This window comes from Macaca thibetana, chromosome 19 (genome assembly GCF_024542745.1).
Source record: "Macaca thibetana thibetana isolate TM-01 chromosome 19, ASM2454274v1, whole genome shotgun sequence".
NCBI lineage: Eukaryota > Metazoa > Chordata > Mammalia > Primates > Cercopithecidae > Macaca > Macaca thibetana.
The window spans coordinates 47,399,549-47,424,479 of record NC_065596.1 but is presented as its reverse complement, the minus strand read 5'-3'; the positions used below and the strand labels follow the sequence as shown (position 1 = coordinate 47,424,479).

General features: G+C 39.2%; 1 protein-coding gene across 1 annotated transcript; it reads right to left on the bottom strand.

Annotated features, from left to right (window-relative positions):
• Window positions 1-8,743: 8,743 nt before the first annotated feature.
• LOC126941797 (deoxyuridine 5'-triphosphate nucleotidohydrolase, mitochondrial-like) lies at window positions 8,744-9,895 on the bottom strand. The gene has a single exon (XM_050768564.1). The coding sequence runs from the start codon at window positions 9,577-9,579 to the stop codon at window positions 9,085-9,087; it is 495 nt and encodes a 164-aa protein (XP_050624521.1). The 5' UTR covers window positions 9,580-9,895; the 3' UTR covers window positions 8,744-9,084.
• Between the last annotated feature and the right edge of the window lie 15,036 nt (window positions 9,896-24,931).

Here is a 24,931-nt window from a genome sequence, read left to right as displayed (position 1 = left end):
AGAAAGAAATCAAGGGTATTCAGTTAGGAAAAGAAGAAGTCAAATTGTCCCTGTTTGCAGATGACATGATTGTATATTTAGAAAACCCCATTGTCTCAGCCCAAAATCTCCTTACGCTGATAAGCAACTTCAGCAAAGTCTCAGGATACAAAATTAATGTGCAAAAATCACAAGCATTCTTATACACCAGTAACAGACAAACAGAGAGCCAAATCAGGAATGAACTTCCATTCACAATTGCTTCAAAGAGAATAAAATACCTAGGAATCCAACTTACAAGGGATGTGAAGGACCTCTTCAAGGAGAACTACAAACCACTGCTCAGTGAAATCAAAGAGGACACAAACAAATGGAAGAACATACCATGCTCATGGATAGGAAGAATCAATATCGAGCAAACACTTTCAAAAGCTAGCAGAAGGCAAGAAATAACTAAGATCAGAGCAGAACTGAAGGAGATAGAGACGCAAAAACTCCTTCAAAAAAATCAACGAATCCAGGACCTGGTTTTTTGAAAAGATCAAAAAATTGACACACCACTAGCAAGACTAATAAAGAAGAAAAGAGATAATTATCAAATAGACACAATAAAAATGATAAAGGGGATATCACCACCGACCCCACAGAAATACAAACTACCATCAGAGAATACTACAAACAACTCTTGCAAATAAACTAGAAAAACTAGAAGAAATAGATAAATTCCTGGATACATACACTCTCCCAAGACTAAACCAGGAAGAAGCTGGATCTCTGAATAGACCAATAACAGGTTCTGAAATTGAGGTAATAATTCATAGCCTACCAACTAAAACAAGTCCAGAACCAGACGGATTCACAGCCAAATTCTACCAGAGTTACAAGGAGGAGCTGGTACCATTCCTTCTGAAACTATCCCAAGCAGTAGAAAAAGAGGGAATCCTCCCTAACTCATTTGGGAGGCCAAAATCATCCTGATACCAAAGCCTGGCAGAGATACAACAAAAAAAGAGAATTTTAGACCAATATCCCTGACGAACATCGATGCAAAAATCCGCAATAAAATACTAGCAAACAGAATCCAGCAGCACATCAAAAAGCTTATCCACCATGATCAAGTGGGTTTCATCCCTAGGATGTAAAGCTGGTTCAACATACGCAAATCAATAAATGTAATCCAGCATATAAACAGAACCAAAGAAAAAAACCACATGATTATCTCAATAGATGCAGAAAAGGCCTTTGACAAAATTCAACAGCCCTTCATGCTAAAAAATTCTCAGTAAATTTGTTAATGATGGAATGTATCTCAAAATAGTAAGAGCTCTTTATCACAACCCACAGCCAATATCATACTGAATGGGCAAAAACTGGAAGCATTCCCCTTGAAAACTGGAACAACACAGGGATGCCCTGTCTCACCACTCCCATTCAACATAGTGTTGGGAGTTCTGGCCAGGACAATCAGGCAAGAGAAAGAAATAAAGGGTATTCAATCAGGATTAGAAGAATTCAAATTGTCCCTGTTTGCAGATGACATGATTGTATATTTAGAAAACCTCATCGTCTCAGCCCAAAATCTACTTAAGCTGATAAGCAACTTCAGCAGAGTCTCAGGATACAAAATTCATGTGCCAAAATCACAAGCATTCTTATACACCAATAATAGACAAACAGAGAGCCAAATCCTGAATGAACTGTCATTCACAATTGCTTCAAAGACAATAAAATACCTAGGAATCCAACTTTCAGGGATGTGAAGAACCTCTTCAAGGAGAACTACAAACCACTGCTCAGTGAAATAAAAGAGGACACAAACAAATGGAAGAACATTCCATGCTCATGGATAGGAAGAATCAATATCATGAAAATGGCCATTCTGTCCAAGGTAATTGATAGATTCATTGCCATCCCCATTAAGCTATCAATGACTTTCTCCCCAGAATTGGAAAAAACTACTTTAAAGTTCATATGGAACCAAAAAGAAGTCTGCATTGCCAAGACTATCCTAAGCCAAAAAAACAAAGCTGGAGGCATCACGCTACCTGACTTCAAACTATACTACAAGGCTACAGTAACCAAAACAGCATGGTACTGGTATCTCAACAGAGAGATAGACCAATGGAGCAGAACAGAGCCCTCAGAAATAATACCACACATCTACAACCATCTGACCTTTGACAAATCTGACAAAAACAAGAAATGAGGAAAGGATTCCCTATTTAATAAATCGTGCTGGGAAAACTGGCTAGCCATAAGTAGATAGCTGAAACTGGATCCCTTCCTTACACCTTATACAAAAATTAATTCGAGATGGATTAAAGACTTAAATGTTAGATGTAAAACCATAAAAAAACCCTAGAAGAAAACCTAGGCAATACCATTCAGGACATAGGCGTGGGCAAGGACTCCATGTCTAAAACACCAAAAGCAAGGGTGACAAAAGCCAGAATGACAAATGGGACCTAACTAAACTAAAGAGCTTCTGCATAGCAAAAGAAACTACCATCAGAGGCAACAGGCAACCTACAGAATGGGAGAACATTTTTGCAATCTACTCATCTGACAAAGGGCAAATATCCAGAATCTACAAAGAACTCAAACAAATTTACAAGGAAAAGCAAACAACCCCATCAAAAACTGGGCAAAGGATATGAACAGACACTTCTCAAAAGAAGACATTTATGCAGCCAACAGACACATGAAAAAATGCTCATCACCACTGGCCATCAGAGAAATGCAAATCAAAACCACAATGAGATACCATCTCACACCAGTTAAAGTGGTGATCAATAAAAGGTCAGGAAACAACAGGTGCTGGAGAGGATGTGGAGAAATAGGAACACTTTTACACTGTTGGTAGGACTGTAAACTAGTTCAACCATTGTGGAAGACAGTGCGACGATTCCTCAAGGATCTAGAACTAGAAATACCATTGGACCCAGCCAACCCATTACTTGGGATATACCCAAAGGATTATAAATCATGCTGCTATAAACACACGTGCACATGTATGTTTATTGCAGCACTATTCACAAGAGCAAAGACTTGGAACCAACCCAATTCTCCAATAATGACAGACTGGATTCAGAAAATGTGGCACAAATACACCATGGAATACTATGCAGCCATAAAAAAGGATGAGTTCATGTCCTTTGTAGGGACATGGATGCAGCTGAAAACCATCATTCTCAGCAAACTATCGCAAAAACAGAAAACCAAACACTGCATGTTATCACTCATAGGTCGGAACTGAACAATGAGAACACTTGGACACAGGACGGGGAACATCACACACTGGGGTCTGTTGTAGGGTGGGTGAAGTGGGGAGAGATAGCATTAGTAGATATACCTAATGTAAATAGCGAGTTAACGGGTACAGCACACCAACATGGCACATGTATACATATGTAACAAACCTCCAGGTTGTACACATGTACCCTAGAATATAAAGTATAAAAAAATTTTTTTAAGACAAAGGAAATTAAAAAAAGAAAAGAAGAGAAATGATGGAAGCCCAAAACTACAGTTATTGAGACTAATGCTAATTCTTTAAGTTTTAATCATATTCTCTCCTAAGAGAGTACAGACACTTCAAAATAGAGCCACACACGCTGGATGTTATATACTCCCACTGAAATTTTAAGGAAGCAGATAGCTCTCAAAACAGATCATATTTTTCTGTAAAAAGAAGATTCCAGTCTACCTGAGAGATCATAATAACGAAGTCCCCTCTGCTTTAACTTTTACCAAAATAACTGACCTGAAGTGCTCTGATGTTAACCAATCAATTTATTTCTAGGGCTTTGTTTACTGATTCGCATTTGACAAAACCCACTGTTTTGTTATTGTATTGCCGAGGTGGAGTTATCACTATATCTGTAGAGGGAGAGTTGCCCCAAATCATAAATCACAGATAAAAGCCAATTACATCTATAATTAAATTTGTTGAAATTTTGTCTTGTCACACATGTTCACAGAAAGCAATGGCCAGTGGAGTCTCTCAGGCTGCATCATTCTCACTCTGACTCTCCTGCCTTTCTCTTTCACTTAAAGGACTTTTATGATGACACTGAGAGAAACCCAGATAATCCAGAATAAGCTTTCCATGTCAAGACACTCAACTGCTTCACTGTTGAACAGTGTTTTTTCCAAGAAAAGTAAATGCATGTGTTCCAAGGCTTAGGATGGGATTTTTTTTTTTTTTTTTTTTTGAGACAGTTTCACTCATGTGTCCCCATCTGGAATGCTGTGGGGTGATCTCAGCTCACTGTAACCTCCACCTCCCAGGTGCAAATGATTTTCCTGCCTCAGAATCCAAGCAGCTGGGATTACAGGTGCCTGTCACCACACCCAGTTAATGTTTGGATTTTCAGTAGAAACAGTGTTTCACCATGTTGGCAAGGCTGGTCTCGAACTCCTGACCTCGTGATTTGCCCGTCTTGGCCTCCCAAAGTGCTGGGATTACAGACATGAGCCACTGCACCCAGCCCAGATGTGGACATTTTTAAGAGGCCATTATTCTGCCTCATACAGGTCACTTTCATAAACATTACCCACAACAAAAATATATTTTGCCTTCCTACCATGTCTCACTTTTCTGTCTGCACAAACCGCCGTGAAACATAGTAGCTCTGCTACGAAGTGGCTGCATGACCTTAGGCCCCTCATTTGACCTCCCTCAGCCTCTTTCCTCATCTGCAGTGTAAGGCTGACTCTTACTACATCAGAAAATGACAGTGGAAGAGTAAATGGACATGTGTAAGACATTAGTCACAGAGCCTGGTACCTGATGAGCCCTCCGTAAACATTCCTTTCAGTCCTTTCCTTTCACCATCCCATTTTTCTTGCCCTCAACCATCTTCTCTTTCAACTCCTTTCCCTTCAGGAACTTTATCAGTCTAATCTGTCAATTAAGAAAGCCACAGTACCCATTCTCTCATGACTCTGATGGTATGTTCTTGTGATAGAGTCTGCTATCCACTCAAGGCAGTGGTATCATGTATATGGAGAGGTCTGTTTGCAACAAGAAATCCTGTTTATGTTCACACAAAATTTATACACGATTTCTCTTAACTTACACATACCAGTCTCAATTCTACCCTGTTATTTCATACATGCACTTCATTATTTTATTCTTCAGTCTTTCTCCTTACACCTTAAAAATTAGGATAGCACAAAAACAAAAATAATGGCCTGGGCCAGAAGAGGGTATTCCTTTAGCAAGATGAATGCTTTCCTTTTTCAAGATGAATGCTATCTGCAAGGCAGCCCTGAAGCCCGTTTCTGGGTTTGGCTTACATCAAAGCCATTCCACTCTAGGACACACTCTTAGATTCCCAGGAGATAATGATTGTCACAGATGCCAACCCACGTGAGTATTCCTACTGTTGGGTAAAGGAATGTTTACAGAATGTTGTGTATGAGTTTCTTCTCCTAAATTCTTCTACTCCTGGAAGTCAAGCTTCCCAACTAACCAGTTTTATCTCCAGCTGGCCTGCCTGGACCCTGACTGGAAAGTACCTCCACACTCTGGATGGCCAGGGTGGCACTTTTGCCTATTCCCAAAATTATAAGAGCTCACAAACTGACGTAGCACTCACTATGCACCAGGCACTATCCTAAGAGCTTTTCACGTAGCTACAGTCCTGACAAAAAAATCCTAAGTGCCACCATCCCCATTTTTACAGATTAAAAAAAAACTATGGCAGAGAAGTATGTGCCCACTGTCACCTAACTCTATAAGTTAACCTCATCCTCCACTTCATCTGGTGAGAGGGCACTCTAAGATTTACAAAGTCTCCTGAATGACATCCACCTTCAAAAATGATTTTTGTCCCATTTGCTTTCAGGATTTGACAGCCAGCATTTTGTTTTCTGTCTCATCCTTCACTTATGCACCTGTTCCCTAACACTACACTCACAACTGCACAGCCCTGCATAAAAGCTAGCTTTTAGAAACTTCAATCTTTTTTCGAAAAAAGAAAGGCCAGGTTCCAAGTCTCAAAAAAGTCAATTTTTATTCTATTGTCAACTATTTGCATGACCATTCTCTGGCCATAAACAAGTGCACTAGAAACAGAAAGTGTAATGAGAAGAAAGTAGAAGGAGGGTGAGTTTCTAGATAGACACACAGGGAAAAGATTCCAAATCCAGAAAAATTCATAAAATGCACCCAGGGAGTGTGGCTTTGAGCAATGGCAGCCTCACCTGCCACGTTCCATGGGTGTTGGCCTCTTACTTCCTTCTCAACCTGCCCTTCCTGGTCTTGCTTTCTTAGACCAATACAAACAACATGGGAGCTGGTGTCAGATGAGAGCACACAGCACTGAGTTGTAGGGTTGGGAAAGGCAGAAAAGGAAGAAGAGTGTTTGACTCATGAACACCTCACTCACCTAGGTACACATCACATAGACAGACAATAGATTACTGAAGGGCTTTGCAGGACATATGGAGGTTATCCAGAATGACTGACTGAGGCAAGGGTCTTGAAAAAACTGAATTTTATTGAGCCATAGCTTGAAGGTGCACCCTGGAAAAACATGAGTTGCAAAAAACCTCGGTGGCTTGTGTTCTCTCTGAAGATGTTTCAGGAGGCTTAGCATTTATACTTTGATTAAAGGATAGAAGGCAGGTAGGAAGAGATGTAGTGGGCAGAAAAGCAATTGATCTAATCTTCTCTTTCTTCTGTGCCTCAGAAAATAATAAAGTTACAATTGGCGTGTCTTTCTTTTGCAAAGAAATATACATCTTGAAATGTTCTGAAGCCAAGAAAAAACAATCTCTTCAGGCAATCATCTGGAGATGACTGAGATCTTTGGCTTTCCTGTTTACGCCGTTCTTTTTCTTTTCTTTTTTTTTTTTTTTTTTTTTTTTTTTTAAGAGACACACTCTTGTTCTGTCACCTAGACTAGAGTGTACTCACTGCAGCCTTGAACTCCTGGGCTAAAGCGGTCCTTCTACCTTAGCCCCCCAAGTATCTGAGACTATAAGCATGCACCACTGCACCTAGCTAATTTGATTTATTTTGTTTAGTAAAGAGGTGATCTCCCTTTGTTGCTTAGGCTGGTCTTAAACTCCTGGTTTCAAGTGATCCTCCTGCCTTGGACTCTCAAAATGCTGGGATTACAGGCCTGTGACAGCACACGTGGCACCCCAATTCTTCAAAAGCTCTCAGAGAAAGCATTGTAGAAGACCTTTGTGGCTGTATGTTTCATCTGATCCTACATGACTAGGAAGACTCATTCTGGAGAAGTCACATCCCATGGAAAAGGGGATGAAGTCAAATCAGAAAAGGGCAAAGGGAAATCACAGCAAAAAGGGGACAGTATAATCCTGGAACCTTATTAAAGTCACACAACTGCTGCTTCAATTAGAGCAATTTGTTTAGCAAACATCGCTCCAAACCTTTCAGTTGTATGTTGGCTCACCTGTAATGTCTGGAGCAGTCTATAGACTAGTTTTTCTAGAGTTTCTGAAGCGTCTCCCAACTGCAATTGCAATCTGACACAATTCTCTGAATTGCAGTCTGAACCCAGTGTCTATGTGTACCTTTTGTGTAGTCTACACATCAGCAGGCATAAAGGTTGTTTATATATAAGTTGCTATGATTTCTCCAGAAGTTTACATAAGCCATCTAGTTTCAGCTTGTAAGGTTTAATCTATCCATCTGACAAAAGGCTAATATCCAGAATCTACAAGAAACTTAAACGAATTCACAAGAAAAAAACCAAAAACCCCATCAAAAAGTGGGCGAAGCACATGAACAGACACTTCTCAAAATAAGACATTTGTGTGACCAAGAAACATATGAAAAAATGCTCATCATCACTGGTCATTAGAGACATGCCAATCAAAACCACAATGAGATACCATCTCACGCCAGTTAGAATGGTGATCATTAAAAGGTCAGGAAAACACAGATGCTGGAGAGAATGTGGAGAAATATGAACGATTTTACCCTGTTGTGGGAGTGTAAATTAGTTCAACCATTGTGGAAGACAGTGTGGCAATTCCTCAAGGATCTAGAACAAAAAATACCATTTGACCCAGTAATTCCATTACTGGGTATATACCCAAAGGATTATAGAACATTCTACTATAAAGACACACGCACACATATGTTTATTGTGGCACTATTCACAATAGTAAAGACTTGGAACCAATCCAAATGCCTATCAATGACAGACTAGATAAAGAAAATGTGATACATATACATCATGGAATTCGATGCAGCCATAATAAAGGATGAGTTCACGTCGTTTGCATGGAAATGGATGAAGCTGGAAACCACCATTCTCAGCAAACTAACACAGGAACAGAAAACCAAACACTGCATGTTCTCACTCATAAGTGGGAGTTGAACAATGAGAACACATGGACAGAGGGAGTGGAACATCATACACCAGGGCCTGTTGGGGGGTGGGGGGCTAGGGGAAGGATAGCATTAGGAGAAATACCTAATGTAGATAATGGGTTAGTGGGTGCAGCAAAACACCATGGCACGTGTATACCTATGTAACAAACCTGCAGGTTCTGCACATGTGTCCCAGAACTTAAAAGTGTAATTTTAAAAAATGATAAAAAATTTAAAAGCACAGTTTTAATTTACAATATACCAAAATGGAAGAGAAATGGAAGAAAATTCTGAAACGATTAGTTTTGAAACTTGTACCCAGGAAAAAATTTAGGATTCAGTCCAAATTGTAGGTAAATAACAAAATTCAAAAAAAAAAATGAACACATCTAAAATTTTTTTTTTTTTAGTTAAATACAGGTTGTTTTTTTTTTTTAATCTGTAATTGATGTACATTTGATTTTAAGAAGACACTTTACATCAGGTCACCACAAAGCAGATTTACATACAACCATCAATTGCAGAAAAACAAAGTTTCTTTTTGATCCAAACACAAAAAGCTTTGTGTTTTATTTTTTTATGATCTCTTCCTTGACCATAAAAAAAAAAAAGTAAAAAATGCAGTACTTTTTGAAGGTGAAGCTAGTAAGTTTACAGAAGTGCAAAACACCAAAACACTTTAAGAAAACTTTTTTTTTTTTTTTTAAGAAAAAGGTATGACTTCTCGTTTTCTGTTCTTGGCATAAATTTTAATTCTTTCCAGTGGAACCAAAACCGCCTGAACCCCTTTCGGTGTCATCCAAAGCTTGAACTTCTTCTATTTCTGGATAAAAAATCCGTTCGCAAATGAGTTGTGCAATTCGATCACCCTTTTTGATTTCAAACTTTTCTTTGCCAAAATTAAACAGTACAACACCAACATTTCCTCTATAATCTTCATCTATGACACCAGCTCCTACATCAATAAAGTGTTTTGCAGCCAAGCCTGACCGTGGAGCTACTCTTCCATAACACCCAGAAGGGAGCGCTATCTGAATCTCCGTTTTCACAAGAGCTTTCTCCATAGGCGGTATTGTATAATCATAGGCACTGTACAGGTCGTAGCCCGCGGCCCGCGCGGAGCCCTGGGTGGGGGCCGTGGCGTGCTTGGAAAGCCGGGCAAAGCGGAGCTGCATGCCGCCCTCCTCTGCAGTCCGGGGCCGCTTACTGGGTGAAATGGCGGGTGTCTCTTCAGAGCAGGGCATGGGAAAGCCAGAAGGCCAGCGAGGAGAGCGCCCGAGGAACAAGAGAGCGCACGAAGAGTTCGAACACACCTAAAATTTAATAACTGTTGTGCTGTTGTTTTCTTCTGCAAAACAATTTTCCCCTCCTGTTTCCCATTTTTATGAAATGGAAATCATATGGGACCAACGTAATTGCAAAATAAGCTTTAGTCTTATACCTGAATTCTTTACACAAAGTGCAGCAAGAGTGTAGATTCAAGGCCTCTATGAATACATATATGTTGTGTATATATATATATATGTATAAATATAAGAATATACACATATTCTATCATGTAGAATGGCACTAAAGTATATTAATGGCAGCAAATCTGTACAAGTCTGCAGCAGCCTCAATTCTTGCTTCTTCAGAAGAACTCAACTAAGGGTCATAAGGCAGAAGAAGAGACTGGGGCCAGTTTTACAACAAGAGTGAAAGTTTATTTAAAAGCTTTAGAGCAGAAATTAAAGAAAGTAAAGTACACTTAAAACAGGGCCAAACAGGTGATGAGATTTCAGGTGTGTGGTTTGACCTGTGACTTAGGTGTTTGTATGATGGAATAATTCTGGGGTCTGCATCTCTTCTCCCCTGATTCTTCCCTTAAAGTGGGCTCTCTGCATGTGCAGTGGCCCACGAGCACTTAGGAAGGGAGCCTGTGTAGTGTGTTTCCTGGAGTACAGTTGGAAAACAGAGACCAAAATAAAAGCTATGTATGTCAATAAAATTGGTCTCCTAATAAAATCCCCTTATAAATTTCTATCATTTTTATGTTACCTTGGCATCTATTTTTAATCTCCTTGAACACACCCAAAATCCTTCTCTCTCTTTCTCTCTCTTCTTTGAGATGTAAATTTACTACCTACTTTCTCTAAAACTCGGCAAGGGCTTCCTCAGATAAATTTTAACTTTTTCTATTTACAAAACCACAATTCAAATCCAACAGCTTTTTTTAAAGTGAGTTTTATGGGTTTCATGCATAAAGTTTTAAACTCAAAAATCTAAAGTATTTCTGTCATCCCTCTATCTTTATGTGCACATGTATATGTTCTATGTTGTATCACATATATGTATATGTCCATACCTGTGTTTATATACTGTTTATACATGGTATCAAATAAATATAAAAATAAATGCATACTAATCAATTAAGTAAATAACCCAAATGCTTTTCAACCCATGTGATTTTAGTAATCTTCAATAATGGAAGAACACCTCAAATGAGCATGCATACCTATCTGCAGCCTCCTTATAAAAATTATCAGCCATGAATTTTATATCCAGCAAAACTAAAGTTCATAAAGGTAAGATAACAGACTTTTTCAGACAAACAAATGCTGAGACAATTTGCCACTACCAAGCCAGCACTACAATAACTGCTCAAAGGAGCTCCAAATCTTGAAACAAATCCTGGAAACACATCAACGCATAACCTATAAAACAAAAATACAATAAATAACTGAATAAAACCAAGGTATCCAGGCAACAAATAGCAGGATGAATGGAACAGTACCTCACATCTCAATACTAACATTGAATGTAAGTGGTCTAAATGCTCCACTTAAAAGATATACAATTTCAGAATTGATAATAATTCACTAAGCAAGTGTCTACTGCCCTCAAGAGATTCCCCTAACCATAAAGGGTCATATAAACTTAAGGTAAAAGGATAGAAGAAGATACCCCATGGAAATGGCCACAAAAGTGAGCAGGAGTAACTATTCTTATATCAGAAAAAACTAATAGCAGTTAAAAAAGACAAAGAGCGACATTATATAATAATAAAAGGACTTGTCCCACAGGAAAATATCACAATCCTAAATATATATGCACCTAACACTGGAATTCCCAAATTTATGTAACTATTACTACTAGACCTAAGAAATGAGATAGACAGTAACACAATAATAGTGAGGCACTTCAGTACTCCACTGACAGAACAAGACAGGTCATCAAGACAGAAAGTCAAGAAACAAACAGTGGATTTAAACTATGCCCTAGAGCAAAGAGACTTAAGATATATTTACAAAATATTCGACCCAACAACCCAGAATATACATTCTATTCACCAGTACATGGAACTTTCTTCAAGATAGGCCATATGAAGGCCACAAAACAAGTCTCAATAAATTTAAGAAAACTGAAATTCTATGAAGTACTCTCTCAGACAACAGTAGAATAAAACTGAAAATCAACTCCAAAAGGAACCTTCAAAACCATGCAAACACATGCATATTAAATAACTTGATCCTGAATGATCGTTGGGACAAATATGAAACCAATATGGAAATTTGAAAATTCTTTGAACTGAACAATAATGACTCATCCTATCAAAACATCTGGAAATCTGCAGAGTGTGCTAAAAGTTCATAGCTTTAAATGCCTACATCAAAAAGACTGAAAGAGCCCAAATAGATAATCTAAGGTTACATTTCTAGAAATTCAAGAAACAAGAACACACCAAACCCAAACCCAGCAGAAGAAAGAAAATAACCAAGATCAGAGCAGAACTAAATGAAGTTGAAACAAAATAATACAAAATATAAATAAAATATAAAGTTGGCTTTTTGGAAAAATAAATAAAATTGATAGACCATTGGCAAGACTAACCAAGAAAAGAAGAGAGAAGAGTCAAATAAGCTCATTTAGAAATGAAATGGGAGCTATTACCACCAACGCCACAGAAATACAAAAGATCATTCAAAGGTAGTATGAACACATTTATGTGCATAAACTAGAAAACCTAGAGGGGATGAATAAATTCCTGGAAATATAAAACCCTCCTAGATTAAATCAGAAAGAATTCAAAACCCTGAACAGACCAACAAAAAGCGGCAAGATTGAAAAGATAATTTAAAAATTAACAACAAAACAAATTCCAGGACCAGATTGTTTCACAGCTGAATTCTACTAGATATTCAAAGAAGAGTTGGTAGCAATTCATTTGACACTATTCCACATGCTAGAAAAAGATGAAATTCTTCCTAAATCATTCCATGAAGCCAGTATCACCCTAATATCAAAACCAGAAAAAAACATAACAAAGAAAACTACAGACCAGTATCCCTGATGCACACAGATGCAGAAATTCTTAACAAAATACTAGCTAACTGAATCCAATAGCAAATCAAAAACGTAATCCACCATGATCAAGTAGGTTTCATAATAGGGATGCAGGAATGGTTCTACATACACAAGACAATAAATGTGGAACAGCACATAAACAGAATTTAAAAATCACATGATCCTCTCAATAGACACTGAAAAGGTACTTGACAACATCCAGCATCGTTTTATGATTAAAACGCTCATCAAAATTGGCACACAAACCCACAGCCAACATAATACTGAATGAGAAAAAGTTGAAAGCATCAGTCTCCGCAGGGGAACAACACAAGGATGGCCGCTCACTCTCACCATTTTTATTCAACAGAGTACTGAAAGTCCTAGCCAAATCAATCAAACAAGGGATAATAAAGGGCATCCAAATTGATAAAGAGGAAGTAAAACTGATGCTGTTTGCTGATGATATAATTGTATACCTAGAAGACCCTAAAGACTCCTCCAGAAAGCTGCTAAAATTGATAACTGAATTCAGCAAAGTTTCAGTATACAAAATTAATGTGCACAAATCAGTAGCTCTGCTACACACCAACAGTGACCAAGCAGAGAATCAAATCAAGAACTGAACCCCTTTTACGACAGCAGTTTTAAAGAAATAATAACTCAGCATATATCTAAACAAGGAGGTGAAAGACCTCAAGAAAAACTACAAAACACTGCTGAAAGAAATCATAGATGATGCAAAAAATGAAAATGGACCCCATCCTCATGGATGAATAGAATCATTGTTGTGAAAATGACCACACCGACAGAAGCAATCTACAAATTCAATTCAATTCCCATTAAAATGCCACCATCATTTTTCACAGAACTAGAAAAACAATTCTAAAATTCATATGGAACCAAACAAGAGCCAACACACCCAAAGCGAGACTAAGCAAAAAGAACAAATCTGCTCGTGTCGCATCACCTGACTTCCAACAATACTCTAAGACCAAAGTCACCAAAACAGCTTGGTGCTGGTATAAAAATAGGCACATAGACCAATGGAACAGAATACAAATCCCAGAAATAAACCTAAATACTTACAGCCAACTTATCTTTGACAAAGAACACCAAAACATAAAATAGTAAAGGACACCTTATTCAACAAATGGTGCTGAAATAATTGGCAAGCCAAACCAGGAAAATAAAACTGGATCCTCATCTCTCACCTTATACAAAAATCAACTCAAGATGAAACAAGGACTTAAAACTAAGACCTGAAACTATAAAAATTCTAGAAGATGACACTGGAAAAATCCTTCTGAACATTGGCTTAGGCGAAAAGTTAATGACCAAGAACCCAAAAGCAAACGCAACGAAAGCAAAAATAAATAGGTGAGCATTAAACTAAAGAGCTTCTGCACAGCAAAGCAACAGTCAGCAGACTAAACATATAACCCACAGAGTGAAAGAAAATCTTCACAATCTATACATCTGAAAGATAACCAATATCCAGAATCTACAAGAAACTCAAACAAATTAGTAAACAAACAATCCCATGAAAAGTGGGCTAAGTATGTGAATAAAGAATTCTCAAAAGAAGATATACAAATGGTTATCAAACATATGAAAAAATGCTCAATATCACTAATGATCAGGGAAATGCAAATCAAAACCACAATGTGATACCACCTTACTCCTGCAAGAATGTTCATAATCAAAAAATGAAAAAATAACAGTTGCTGGGCAGGCACAGTGGCTGACACCTGTAATCCCAACACTTTGGGAGTCCAAGATCGGTGGATCACTTAAGGTCAGGGGTTTGACACCAGCGTGCACAGCATGGTGAAACCCTGTCTCTACTAAAAACTCAAACAGATTAGTAAACAAACAATCCTATGAAAAAGTGGATCACTTAAGGTCAGGGGTTTGACACCGGTGTGCACAGCATGGTGAAACCCTGTCTCTACTAAAAATACAAGAAAATTACCCAGGTGAGGTGGTGCATGCCTGTAATCCCAGCTACTCCAGAGGCTGAGGCAGAAGAATGGCTTGAACCTGGGAGGCAGAAGTTACAGTGAGACAAGGTCTTGTCACTGCACTCTAACCTGGGTGAAAGAGCAAGACTCCATCCATCTCAAAAATAAATAAATGAAAGTAATAGATGTCGATGTGGAAGCGGTGAAAAGGGAACACGTCTACACTGCTGGTGGGAACGTAAACTATAAATGAGTGGGTAAAGAAATTGTCATATATACATGATGGAATACTACTCAGCCATAAAAGGAATGAATTAATGGCATTCCCAGCAACCTGGAAGAAACTGGAGACTCTTATTCTAAGTGAAGTAACTCAGGAATGGAAAACCAAACACTGTATGTTCTCACTCATAAGTGGGTGCTAAGCTATGAGGATGCAAAGGTATAAGAATGATACCATAGACTCAGGGAAAAGGGTCGGAAGGGGGTGAACGATAAAAGACTACAAATTGAGTTGAGTGTATACTGCTCTGGTGATGGGTGCACCAAAATCTCACAAATCACCACTAGAGAACTTATGTAATTAAATACCAAATCCCCAAAAATCTATGGAAAAATAGATTTAAAAATAAAATAAAATGGCAAAAAATTTAAAAACAGCGTTCCTAAAAAATTCTAAAATTTAAAAAAAAAGAAAAAGAAAAAAAAAAAAAAAAAGGCCCTGAAGGTCACATACCAGAAAACTCTATTATGCTGCCTCTTAGTGCATATGTTTGAGCCCACTGGCTCAACTTCTGAGAACTTATCGGGAAGCTGCTGATCACCTGTTTCCGCTCTTTTCTATCTATTGTGAGACTGTATCTCCCTGGCACTACCTGCAGCCAATTATTACTTTAGAGAGACAGTTAACAAACAACTGACTTGACCATCACCTGGTGATGATCACTTGCCATTTCTAATATGGGGGTGGTGGAAGGATCTCTCCTGCCTGCTCATGTCTGACCAGCTATCTACTGTAACACTTTCAGATTTTTTGTTGTTGTTGTTGAAGACAGAGTCTCACTCTATCACCTAGGCTGGAGTGCAGTGGCACGGTTTCAGCTCACTGCAACCTCTGCCCCTCGGGTTCACACCATTCTCCTGCCTCAGCCTCCCGAGTAACTGGGATTACAGGCGCACGCCACCATGCCCGGCTAATTTTTTGTATTTTTAGTAGAGTCGGGGTTTCACCGTGTTAGCTAGGATGGTCTCAATCTCCTGACCTCGTGATCCACCCTCCTCGGCCTCCCAAAGTGCTGGGATTACAGGCGTGAACCACAGCATCCGGCCAACTGTGTATTCTTTATGACACAGGCATATAAACTTACACGTGCTGGCTCTCTTGGAGCTGCCAGTAATATATCATCCATAAAATGAATAATCTTGCTATTACAAAATTCTTTTCCACTGGGGAGCAAGGCTGATCTACATGTTACTGATACATGACAGGACTATTCAGCATTCCCTGAGGAAGCACTTTCCAATAAAATCGGCAAGCTGACCTTTCATTATTAATAGCTGATAATGTAAACGCCAAATTTTCTCTGTTCTGTTCTGTGAAAGGAATAGTATCAAAACAATCTTTTAAGTCAATCACAATTATAGGCCAGTCTTGACGAATTGCCATGCGGGAAGGGGTCCCATAGGCTGTAGGTTAGCATTAATAGCACATAAGTCATGCAAAAGTTTCCATTTGCCAGACTTTTGGGAATGAGGAAATGGGTGAATTCCAAGGACTGTTAGATGGTTCTATATGGTCGGCTTTTAATTGTTCCTCAACTAATTCATGGGCTCTTTGTAATTTCTCTACCTTCAGAGGTCCCTGTTCTACCCAATTAAAATTTTGAGAGACACACATCAGGGGTAGTAGAGGAAAAACAGTGGCCATAATTATAATTTAAATTTAACTTAAATTTTAACAGAGAATTATAATTTGAGATGTTCCTTGTATACAAGGAACACATGAAATTTTACCATGAGCCGCCCGTGGAGCTGGAGGGCAGCGAAACAGGTCCTGGGCAGTGGTCACACTGTGCTTGCATAGGCGCCACTTTTTCTCTGTGCTGCTTTTTGTCTGCCCCGCTCCCTCCTGCCACCGCTGGGCGGAGGTTGCCATCCTGGGCGGACCTTGTCAGCTTGGACACTACAAGCGTTTTTCTCCCTGAGCCTTTCCTTATACCTGCCGCTCCCTGGGCTGGACTGCTTCCGCTTCTAATGCCTTTTCTTACCTCTTTATAAACATACACCTGATTACCTTATTGATTTTGCATCACCGAGGAAGCTAAAAGCTTCCCTTCTAATGCTGCTTACTTAAGACAGGGTCCCATAGCTGTAGTGTATGCCTTCTTTTCTCTTATTTATTGGAGCATGGGACTCAGGCAAAACCTCACTTTCCTCTTTGTTATTTTGGCCCCGTGATAGTGGGGTTGAGGGACTCAGAGGTGGTAAAGTAGGTGATGGTTCCTTCTCCTTCCCTTTTTTAGGCTCTTCTGTGTATAATGGGACCAGAATTGCCCTCATTTAGCTCATAGCATTAAAGATTATACTGGGACCCGCTGCTCTTGCACATGAGGTCAGGAGATCGAGACAATCCTGGCTAACATGGTGAAACCCAATCTCTACTAAAAATACCATATTGGCCAGATGTGATGATGGGTGCCTGTAGTCCCAGCTATGCAGGAGGCTGAGGCAGGAGAATGGCGTGAATCAAGCAGACGGAGCTTGCAGTGAGCCGAGATTGTGCCACTGCACTCCAGCCTGGGTGACAGAGCAAGACTCTGTCTCACAAAAAAAAAAAAAAAAAAAAAAAAAAAAAAAGAAAGAAAGAAAAAAGAAAAAAGAAAAAAGAAAAGAAAAGAAAAAACAACCGCAACAACAAAAAGATTTCTTCCCACTTGTTCCCAAAGCTCTATGTCTCGCTTACCTTCTTCCAGGAACCACAGGTTAAGTGATACAATTTGCATTAGGTCCCTTAATTGAGCCTGCAAAACCAAGGCTCCAGTGGCTTTAAGCAGCTGTTTGAATACTTTTAGATACTGCTTCTGTTGTGCTGATAACTGTTGTCCCATTATTAAACCCTACCCTGAACAATTCCCTCGAACTTGGAGATCCCAAGCGGGCACCGATGACCTACTGACTTACTGACTTATCGACTTACTGACTTACCAACCGCATAGTCTTCACCTTAGTTTTCGAGGCTTCTGTTGCAATTATTTGCAGCTATACCTCAGACCTGGGAACCAACATGCAAGGTCCTCACACCAGGCACCAACTGTCTGGGTCCGACCAGCAGACCCTGACCCAGCAATGGAGGAACAAATACACTCAGACACTAATATCCAGTGAAAGAGCAGGCTAGGTGGCCAAATCACTCACCAATACCAAGAAGGGTCTGGTAAAGAGTTAACAGCCTTGGCCCTGATCAGCCAGGCAAGTTTGCATTTATTTAGTACAGATTAAATGACAAAGGTCTTGAGTAAACACCACTATAAGGTAATTGACATTGCCAACCTCCCCCAGAGTAGTTCCCCTGAGCATAGGATTAAATGTTGGATTTAGGACCACCTGAGTAAACAAGCTATTTAGATAAACTCCTCTACATTCCTATGTACCCAAGCCCTAAGCTTTTAAGATAATTCAGCTGCCTTCAGCCAAACCTTTTACTGAAGCTATGAAAACCCCCAAACTTCCAAGAAGGTTTGTGACTATTTCCTATAAATATCTTTACAATTTTTCCTCTAAAACATTTCCCACCATGAAGTCCCACAGTTGAAAAGACAGGGAAGGGCGTTATACAAGCAAGAAAGAACTAGAACAAGTTTGGCCATAAGAAAGTAAAATGTTGGTCAGGTCTTTCAACACAGATCAAAAAAAAAAAAAAAAAAAAAAAAAAAGGGAGATTGGGGCCATGTTATGAGGACACTGCATGGCAGCCTACATAATGAGAACTTCATCCTACAGATAAGAGAAGTCACTGGAAAGCTTTGAGAAGGTCACAAACGTGACAAACAGCATTTCCAGGAAGATTACCCTGACCAGTATTAGGCAAGATAAGTTGGGAAATGATCTTCAACTTTAGCAACTTAATAGAAATGTCTAAAAGATCTATATTTCTTTTCTTTTCTTCTCATGTTTAATTTTGAAATAATTTCAGACTTTCTAAAATGTTCCAAAAATAGGCAAAGTCCTCATATGCTTTTCATTCAACTTCCCCAAATATTAACATTATAGATATGCACCTAACAATAAACATCAATAAATGATTATTAACACTGTAAAATGCATGCCTGTACAGACCTTATCCAAATCCCCTCGATGTTCTGACTAATGTCCTTTTTCTGGACCAGGATCCCATCTAGTATCACACATTGCTCTTCATTGTACTCTTCTCTCAGTCTCCTTTAATCTGGGAAAGTTAGGATTTACCTTTAAGAGCTTCACCTTTTTGAAGCGTATTGGTTACTTATTTTGTAGCATGACCCTCAGTTTGGACATTTCTAATATTTTCTCATGATTAAACTCAGGTTATACACTTTGTACAAGAATGCCACAGGGATGATTCTACACCTTCTCCATCAATTATATTAGAATGCCCTAAGATGTCGTTATCTCTTATTACTGGGGATGTTAACTTTGATCACTGGGTTAAAGTTCCTCCACTGTAAAATGACCCTTTTCCTTGAAAGCATTTTCAAGCAACCAATCCCTGGGCTACACCACACATCAGACAAATCAGATATGCTTGAGGGATAGTACAGGCATTTGTAGGCTTTAATGACCTACAAGTGACTCTAATCAGTATTCGGAGTTGAAAACCTAGGGCTTAGACAGTGAAGATTAGAATCGTGAAAATCAGCTATGAGACCATTCCTAAGGTTTCTCTTTAAAAAAAAAAAAAAAAAAAATCTAATTCTAAACAAAAGCAAATACATCTGGATTTTGGCATTGACATATGGTAGAGAAATAGAGGAAAAATAGAAATCACCTGATGGGGAAAGAAATGAGTGAGTAGACTGCAGTCCAATTTCAAAAAAAAAAAAAAAAAAAGGCAGAATCAGCTGTGGTGACACTTGCTTTTAATTCAAGCATTTTGGGAGTGAAAGTGGGCAGATAACTTGAGCGCAGAAGTATGAGACCAGCCTGGGATTTCTCCAGCCTGGGTGAAACCCCATCTCTACAGAAACAAACACAAAAAATTAGCTAGGCATGGTAGCACGTGCCTGTGATTGCAGCTACTCAGGAGGCTGAGGCAGGAGGATCGCTTCAGCTCACAAGGTTGAGGCTGCAGTCAATTATGATCTCGCCACTGCACTTCGAGCTCGGGATGAGAGTGAGACACTCTCTCTTTAAATTTAAAAAAAAAAAAAAAACAGTAAAAATAATGTACTAAGGTCAGATCTACTACAAAAATTGCATCTTATTCTGTGATGTTTAAACGCTATAATTAAAATAGAACAACGAGGTGTTTCCATACGAATAGCTGAAAGATTCTGTACTCTTTATGCAGCTGCATCATATTCTGTTGTGTAGACATAAGGTAACCTGTTTAATTAGCATTGTGCTGGTGAAAGTCTAGGTTGTTCCCAATATTTTGCTGTTAAACAAACAATACAGTGAATAACCCTGATTAGGTGTCATTTTTTATGACTGGGACTATGATAAATTTTTCCTAGTAAAGTTTGGGAGGCAAAAATATATATATTTTTTAAATTTTGACATGCATTAAGAAATTTTGCTCTACAAGATTTGTACAAATTTTTATGTTCCAAGAAAAATAGGGGAGAGTAATATCACCTCAGTTGCTCTCACACAAATGTCCTGAGTGACAGGACCTTTAGGGCCAGAGGCACACGGCGATATCCCTGGTGCCCAAACAGGGCAGGGGTATCTGGATCCTGGGAAGCTCCAGGAAAGGTGAGGGTTCCCTCTAGAGGACACGCTGCTAAGGATCAGAAAGGGGCCAAGGAAGTCCAGAGATTACAGCAGGTCTTAAACTAAGGGCAAGTTCAAGTGGAGGGCCTTAAGGCTCAAGGAGCAAGCTGAGGTGAGAAAGTGGTAGAGACTGATGGAAGGAGAAGGTAAAAAGCTCCAGGGAAGCTAGGGGAGGCACATCAGGGCTCTCCACTCCTCCTCAACATTGAACTTTATAGTGGTCATGCTGGTGGGGCTCTGTGAGCTCTAGAATGTTCAGCACTATCTGGGGACTCTTCCTGCTCAAGGCCAGCAGGACTCCCTCTCCCAGCTCTGACAAAGAGCAATGTATCCAGGCTTTGCAAAATGCTTTTCTGAATGAAAAATTTGCCCCTGGCAGAAGCAATAATCTACACTAATCTATAAAAGCAAATCACCACTAAAACCCATCACCTCTTGGTAAAAGAATTACAAGTGTGAGATGGGTTAAATGGAGGTCTTCAATATCTATTGAAAGGACATTTACTTAATCAGTAATTTGATGTCCCAGAAGGCATGTTTAGAGGTGATGCCGCATGGCGGCCTGTACCTCACAGCAGAAAGGGTATGGGTTTTCCAAGGGTCTGTAACCGTGAACCGGAAAGGTCTGTAACTGCGAAAGGGAATGACACCCACTGGGTTACATTAAAAAGTGGGATGTAGGGAATTCTGTAGATATTGGGAGAAAAAAATACACAAAGTAAACCCAAACACCATTCTGATTCTCTCACCATCTTAGGGCCATCTTGGTTATCTATGAATGGTAGCATAGGGATTTTTGTGTATTTTCAAAATTGTATACTGTTGGACCATTTTAAAAATAGGAATAAATCCCAAATTGGAACAAGAAACTGGACACTGCTGGAGTCTCACTTTTGGCCAGGAGAGCTGACAACATCCTGCTCCTCCTGGCCTGGACACTGTCTGGCTCAGGGACATAAATGCTCTGTTATTATGGAGAAAGACGATGTTGTGAACATTCTCACCATTCACCTATCCACCTCTCACACCCGTCGACCTCTCAAACCTCTTGCCCACTCCTGGATTTCTTTCTTAATTGACTGAGCTCTATTTCTGTCCCTCATCCATTCCAACATGTGGTGGGTCCACGTGGTGGCTTCTACCCATGATTTTGTTTTAAAAAAAAAAAAAGAGACAGTCAAAATTACTTTCCCTGACACCTCCTTAAACTGATCTCCACCTGCAGCCCCATGATCATTACCAGCAGCATCTAGACACTTTTTTTGGTAGTTAGATGCTTTCCATCTCTCATTAGGAAATGTGACCCTCTCCACCCTGCATAAAGATTTCCCAGTAGAAATGAACACAGAGATACTGCCTGTGTGTTCGCAAAGGAAATGGTTTCTAGAAGAACATATGAAAGCTGCAATTATAGAAAAGACCACACAAAACATATATTATGTAGATGACTCTCACAATTTCTTTAAGAGATACATTGTAAAACATCACCTTAATAATTATTCTAGAAGAATAAAGTGTGCATACTGTTTTCTTAAATAAATTTTAATAAAATGGTTCCTTCCATGTGCCCAGGATGGGCCTTTGAAAAAAATTCTCCATTTTCAGAGGCAATGCCTGACAGGATGACATGGACTTAGGCCTGATATGCAGCCATTCCTGTCTACCATGACCCTGCTGCAGAACAGTATCAGCCCAGGGCCCAAACCTCCTGCTGAAGAGCTGAGTGAGAAAATTGAATATCTAAAGCCTCTTAGCTTTTTTCCACTCCACTGCAATGGGTACCAGTGCAGTCCATTTGCCCCTGAGGACATCCACCTGCTGGTCTTTGGCTTCTAAGAGTCAGACCTCACTGGCTTCTCTGAGTCTCAGCTGTTTTCATTCTACTGAGTGATGTACACAGCTAACCTGACAACATTGTGCCCCAAAGCAATGTTTTCTGTGTCCCTCATTATGGAGCTCACTGTCCCTCACCACATGGGTAAGTGCTTCCAGGGTCTCTCAATTCCTCAACACACATTTTAACACAGTTCCTCAGCAAAGGAAGTGATGATAATTTACCTACTTTGATAAAATTCCTGAAAAGATCCCTAGACTGCAAAATTTCAGTCAAAAGAAGACAGAAAATGCTTTCTAATTGCAAAACATTGGCCTCCTTGCTTTTCAAAAAAGTATCCTTGAAAGAGCCAAAATAATTTTGCAAAAATAAATTGCAGAACTTAAACTTCCTTATTTGAAATCTCACAAAACATTACAACTATTAAAAACAGAGGCTCCTGACATAAGAATACAAATAGGGACCAAAGGGATACAATTGAGAGTCCAGAAATAAACCCTCACCCTCATAGTTCATTGCTCTCGCATAAGGGTGTCAAGATAATTTAATGGAGGAACAATCATCCTCTCAAATAACGGTGCAGAAACAACTAGATAACCACATGCAAAACAATAAACTTAGAGAACTATACTTCCAACCATATCAAACAATTATCTAAAAAAATGATCAGCGAGTTAATTATAAGATTTATAACCATAAAAACATCTTAGAAAAAGACATAGGGGTAAAACTTAATGACCTCAAATGTGCAATGCATTCTCAAGTATGACCCAAATGCATGAGACACAAAAAGGAAAAACAGATAAACTGGGCTAAAGACGCAAGCCTTTTATGCATCAAAGGATATTATCAAGAAAATAAAAAGACCAAACACAGAATGACACATAACAGTTGCAAATCACTCAGACAATGGTTTCATGCCCAGAATATATAAAGAACTGCTACAACTCAAAAACACAAAGACAAACCACCCAATTTATATAAATGGGCCAAAGGACTCAAATGGACTTTTCTTCAAAGAAGATATGCAAATCATCAAGAGGAACATGAAAAGAAACTCAACATCATTAGTCATTAGGAACACACAAAGTCAAAGCCACAATGAGATACCACATTACACCTATAAATATGGCTACCGTTCTTTCAAAATGTTAAATAACAAGTGAAAGCCTTATGTAGAATTTGGAATCCTCATGCACTGCTGGTGAGATTATAAAAAGGTACAACCACTAGGAGAAACAGTTGTGCTGCTCCTCAAGAAGATAATCATAGAATTCTCATACAGAATAACATCCATTCCTAGGTATATACCCAAAGAATTGAATCCAGGGACTCAAACAGGTACTTACCTAGGATGTTGATTGCAGCATTATTCACAAAAGATAAAATATGAAAACAATCCAAGTGTTCATCAACACATGAATAAACAGATGTGGTCACACATACAACTGAATGTTAATCTGCCATAAAGAGGAATGAAGCTCTGACATCCGCTGGAACATGCATGGACTTTGGAAACCTTATGCTAAGTGACATGTCAGAAACAAAATAGCATATATGTATAATTCCATTTATATGAAACATCAAGAATAGGCAAATTCATAGAGACAGAGTAGAGATGATCAAGGTCTAGGGTGGAAAATACAGGGAGTTATTATTGTTTCAAAGATACAAAGTTTCAGTTTAAAATGATAAAAATTTTCTCAGAAAAATAGTGGTGATGGTAACTGAACACTGTGTATGTGGCTAATTCCACCTGATTACACATTTTGAAATGGTTAGTATAGCACATTATTCACAGAACTGTGAAAAATTGATTTCCATTATTTAATTCACCCAGGCTAAGGTGTTTGTTACGGCAGCTGAAGCCCATGAATACATCATCTGAACCAGTGTTTTCAATGACATATATCACTCTTTCAATCAAGTTAGCTGGAAGCTCCTGTGCCCAGAAGAAGCAGAGGTTCCAAAACAAGAGCTCCAGCAAGGGTTCAACCAGCACAGGTCCCATAGGGCAGCCTTGATGTCAGGCCCTGGATGGCACGTGAGGCTATAGTGATACAACCACAACGTGAAAGTGTAAGTGTTTTTACTACTTACAGACACTGGGGAGCACTCGGCACACCTGGAGACCACAGATACCGAGATCAGTGAGCCCAGGCAGGGAGGAGAGAAGAGACCGGTAAGCCAATGTCTTTAGTAAGTTCAGGTGTTATCTGACAGGTTTCCAGCAGGGAGTTTTAATGGATGTGTTTAAAGCAAGCAGCAAACACTGGGACCAGGAGATCATGCTGTGACTGAGAAGCGGTCACTTTAAATGTGAGGGCAAATATCGGATTTATCAGTTTAAAGAAAGCAGCTGGAGAGAGGGGAGCCCAGCACACCAAGCAGAAGATATGACTCTAAGATTTTATCTCTGGTCAACAACTGGACCCACTTGAACCAGATACAGTATGGAAAAAAGTACCATGGTGACCCAGGCCTGCCTCTGATGTGAGGCAAATA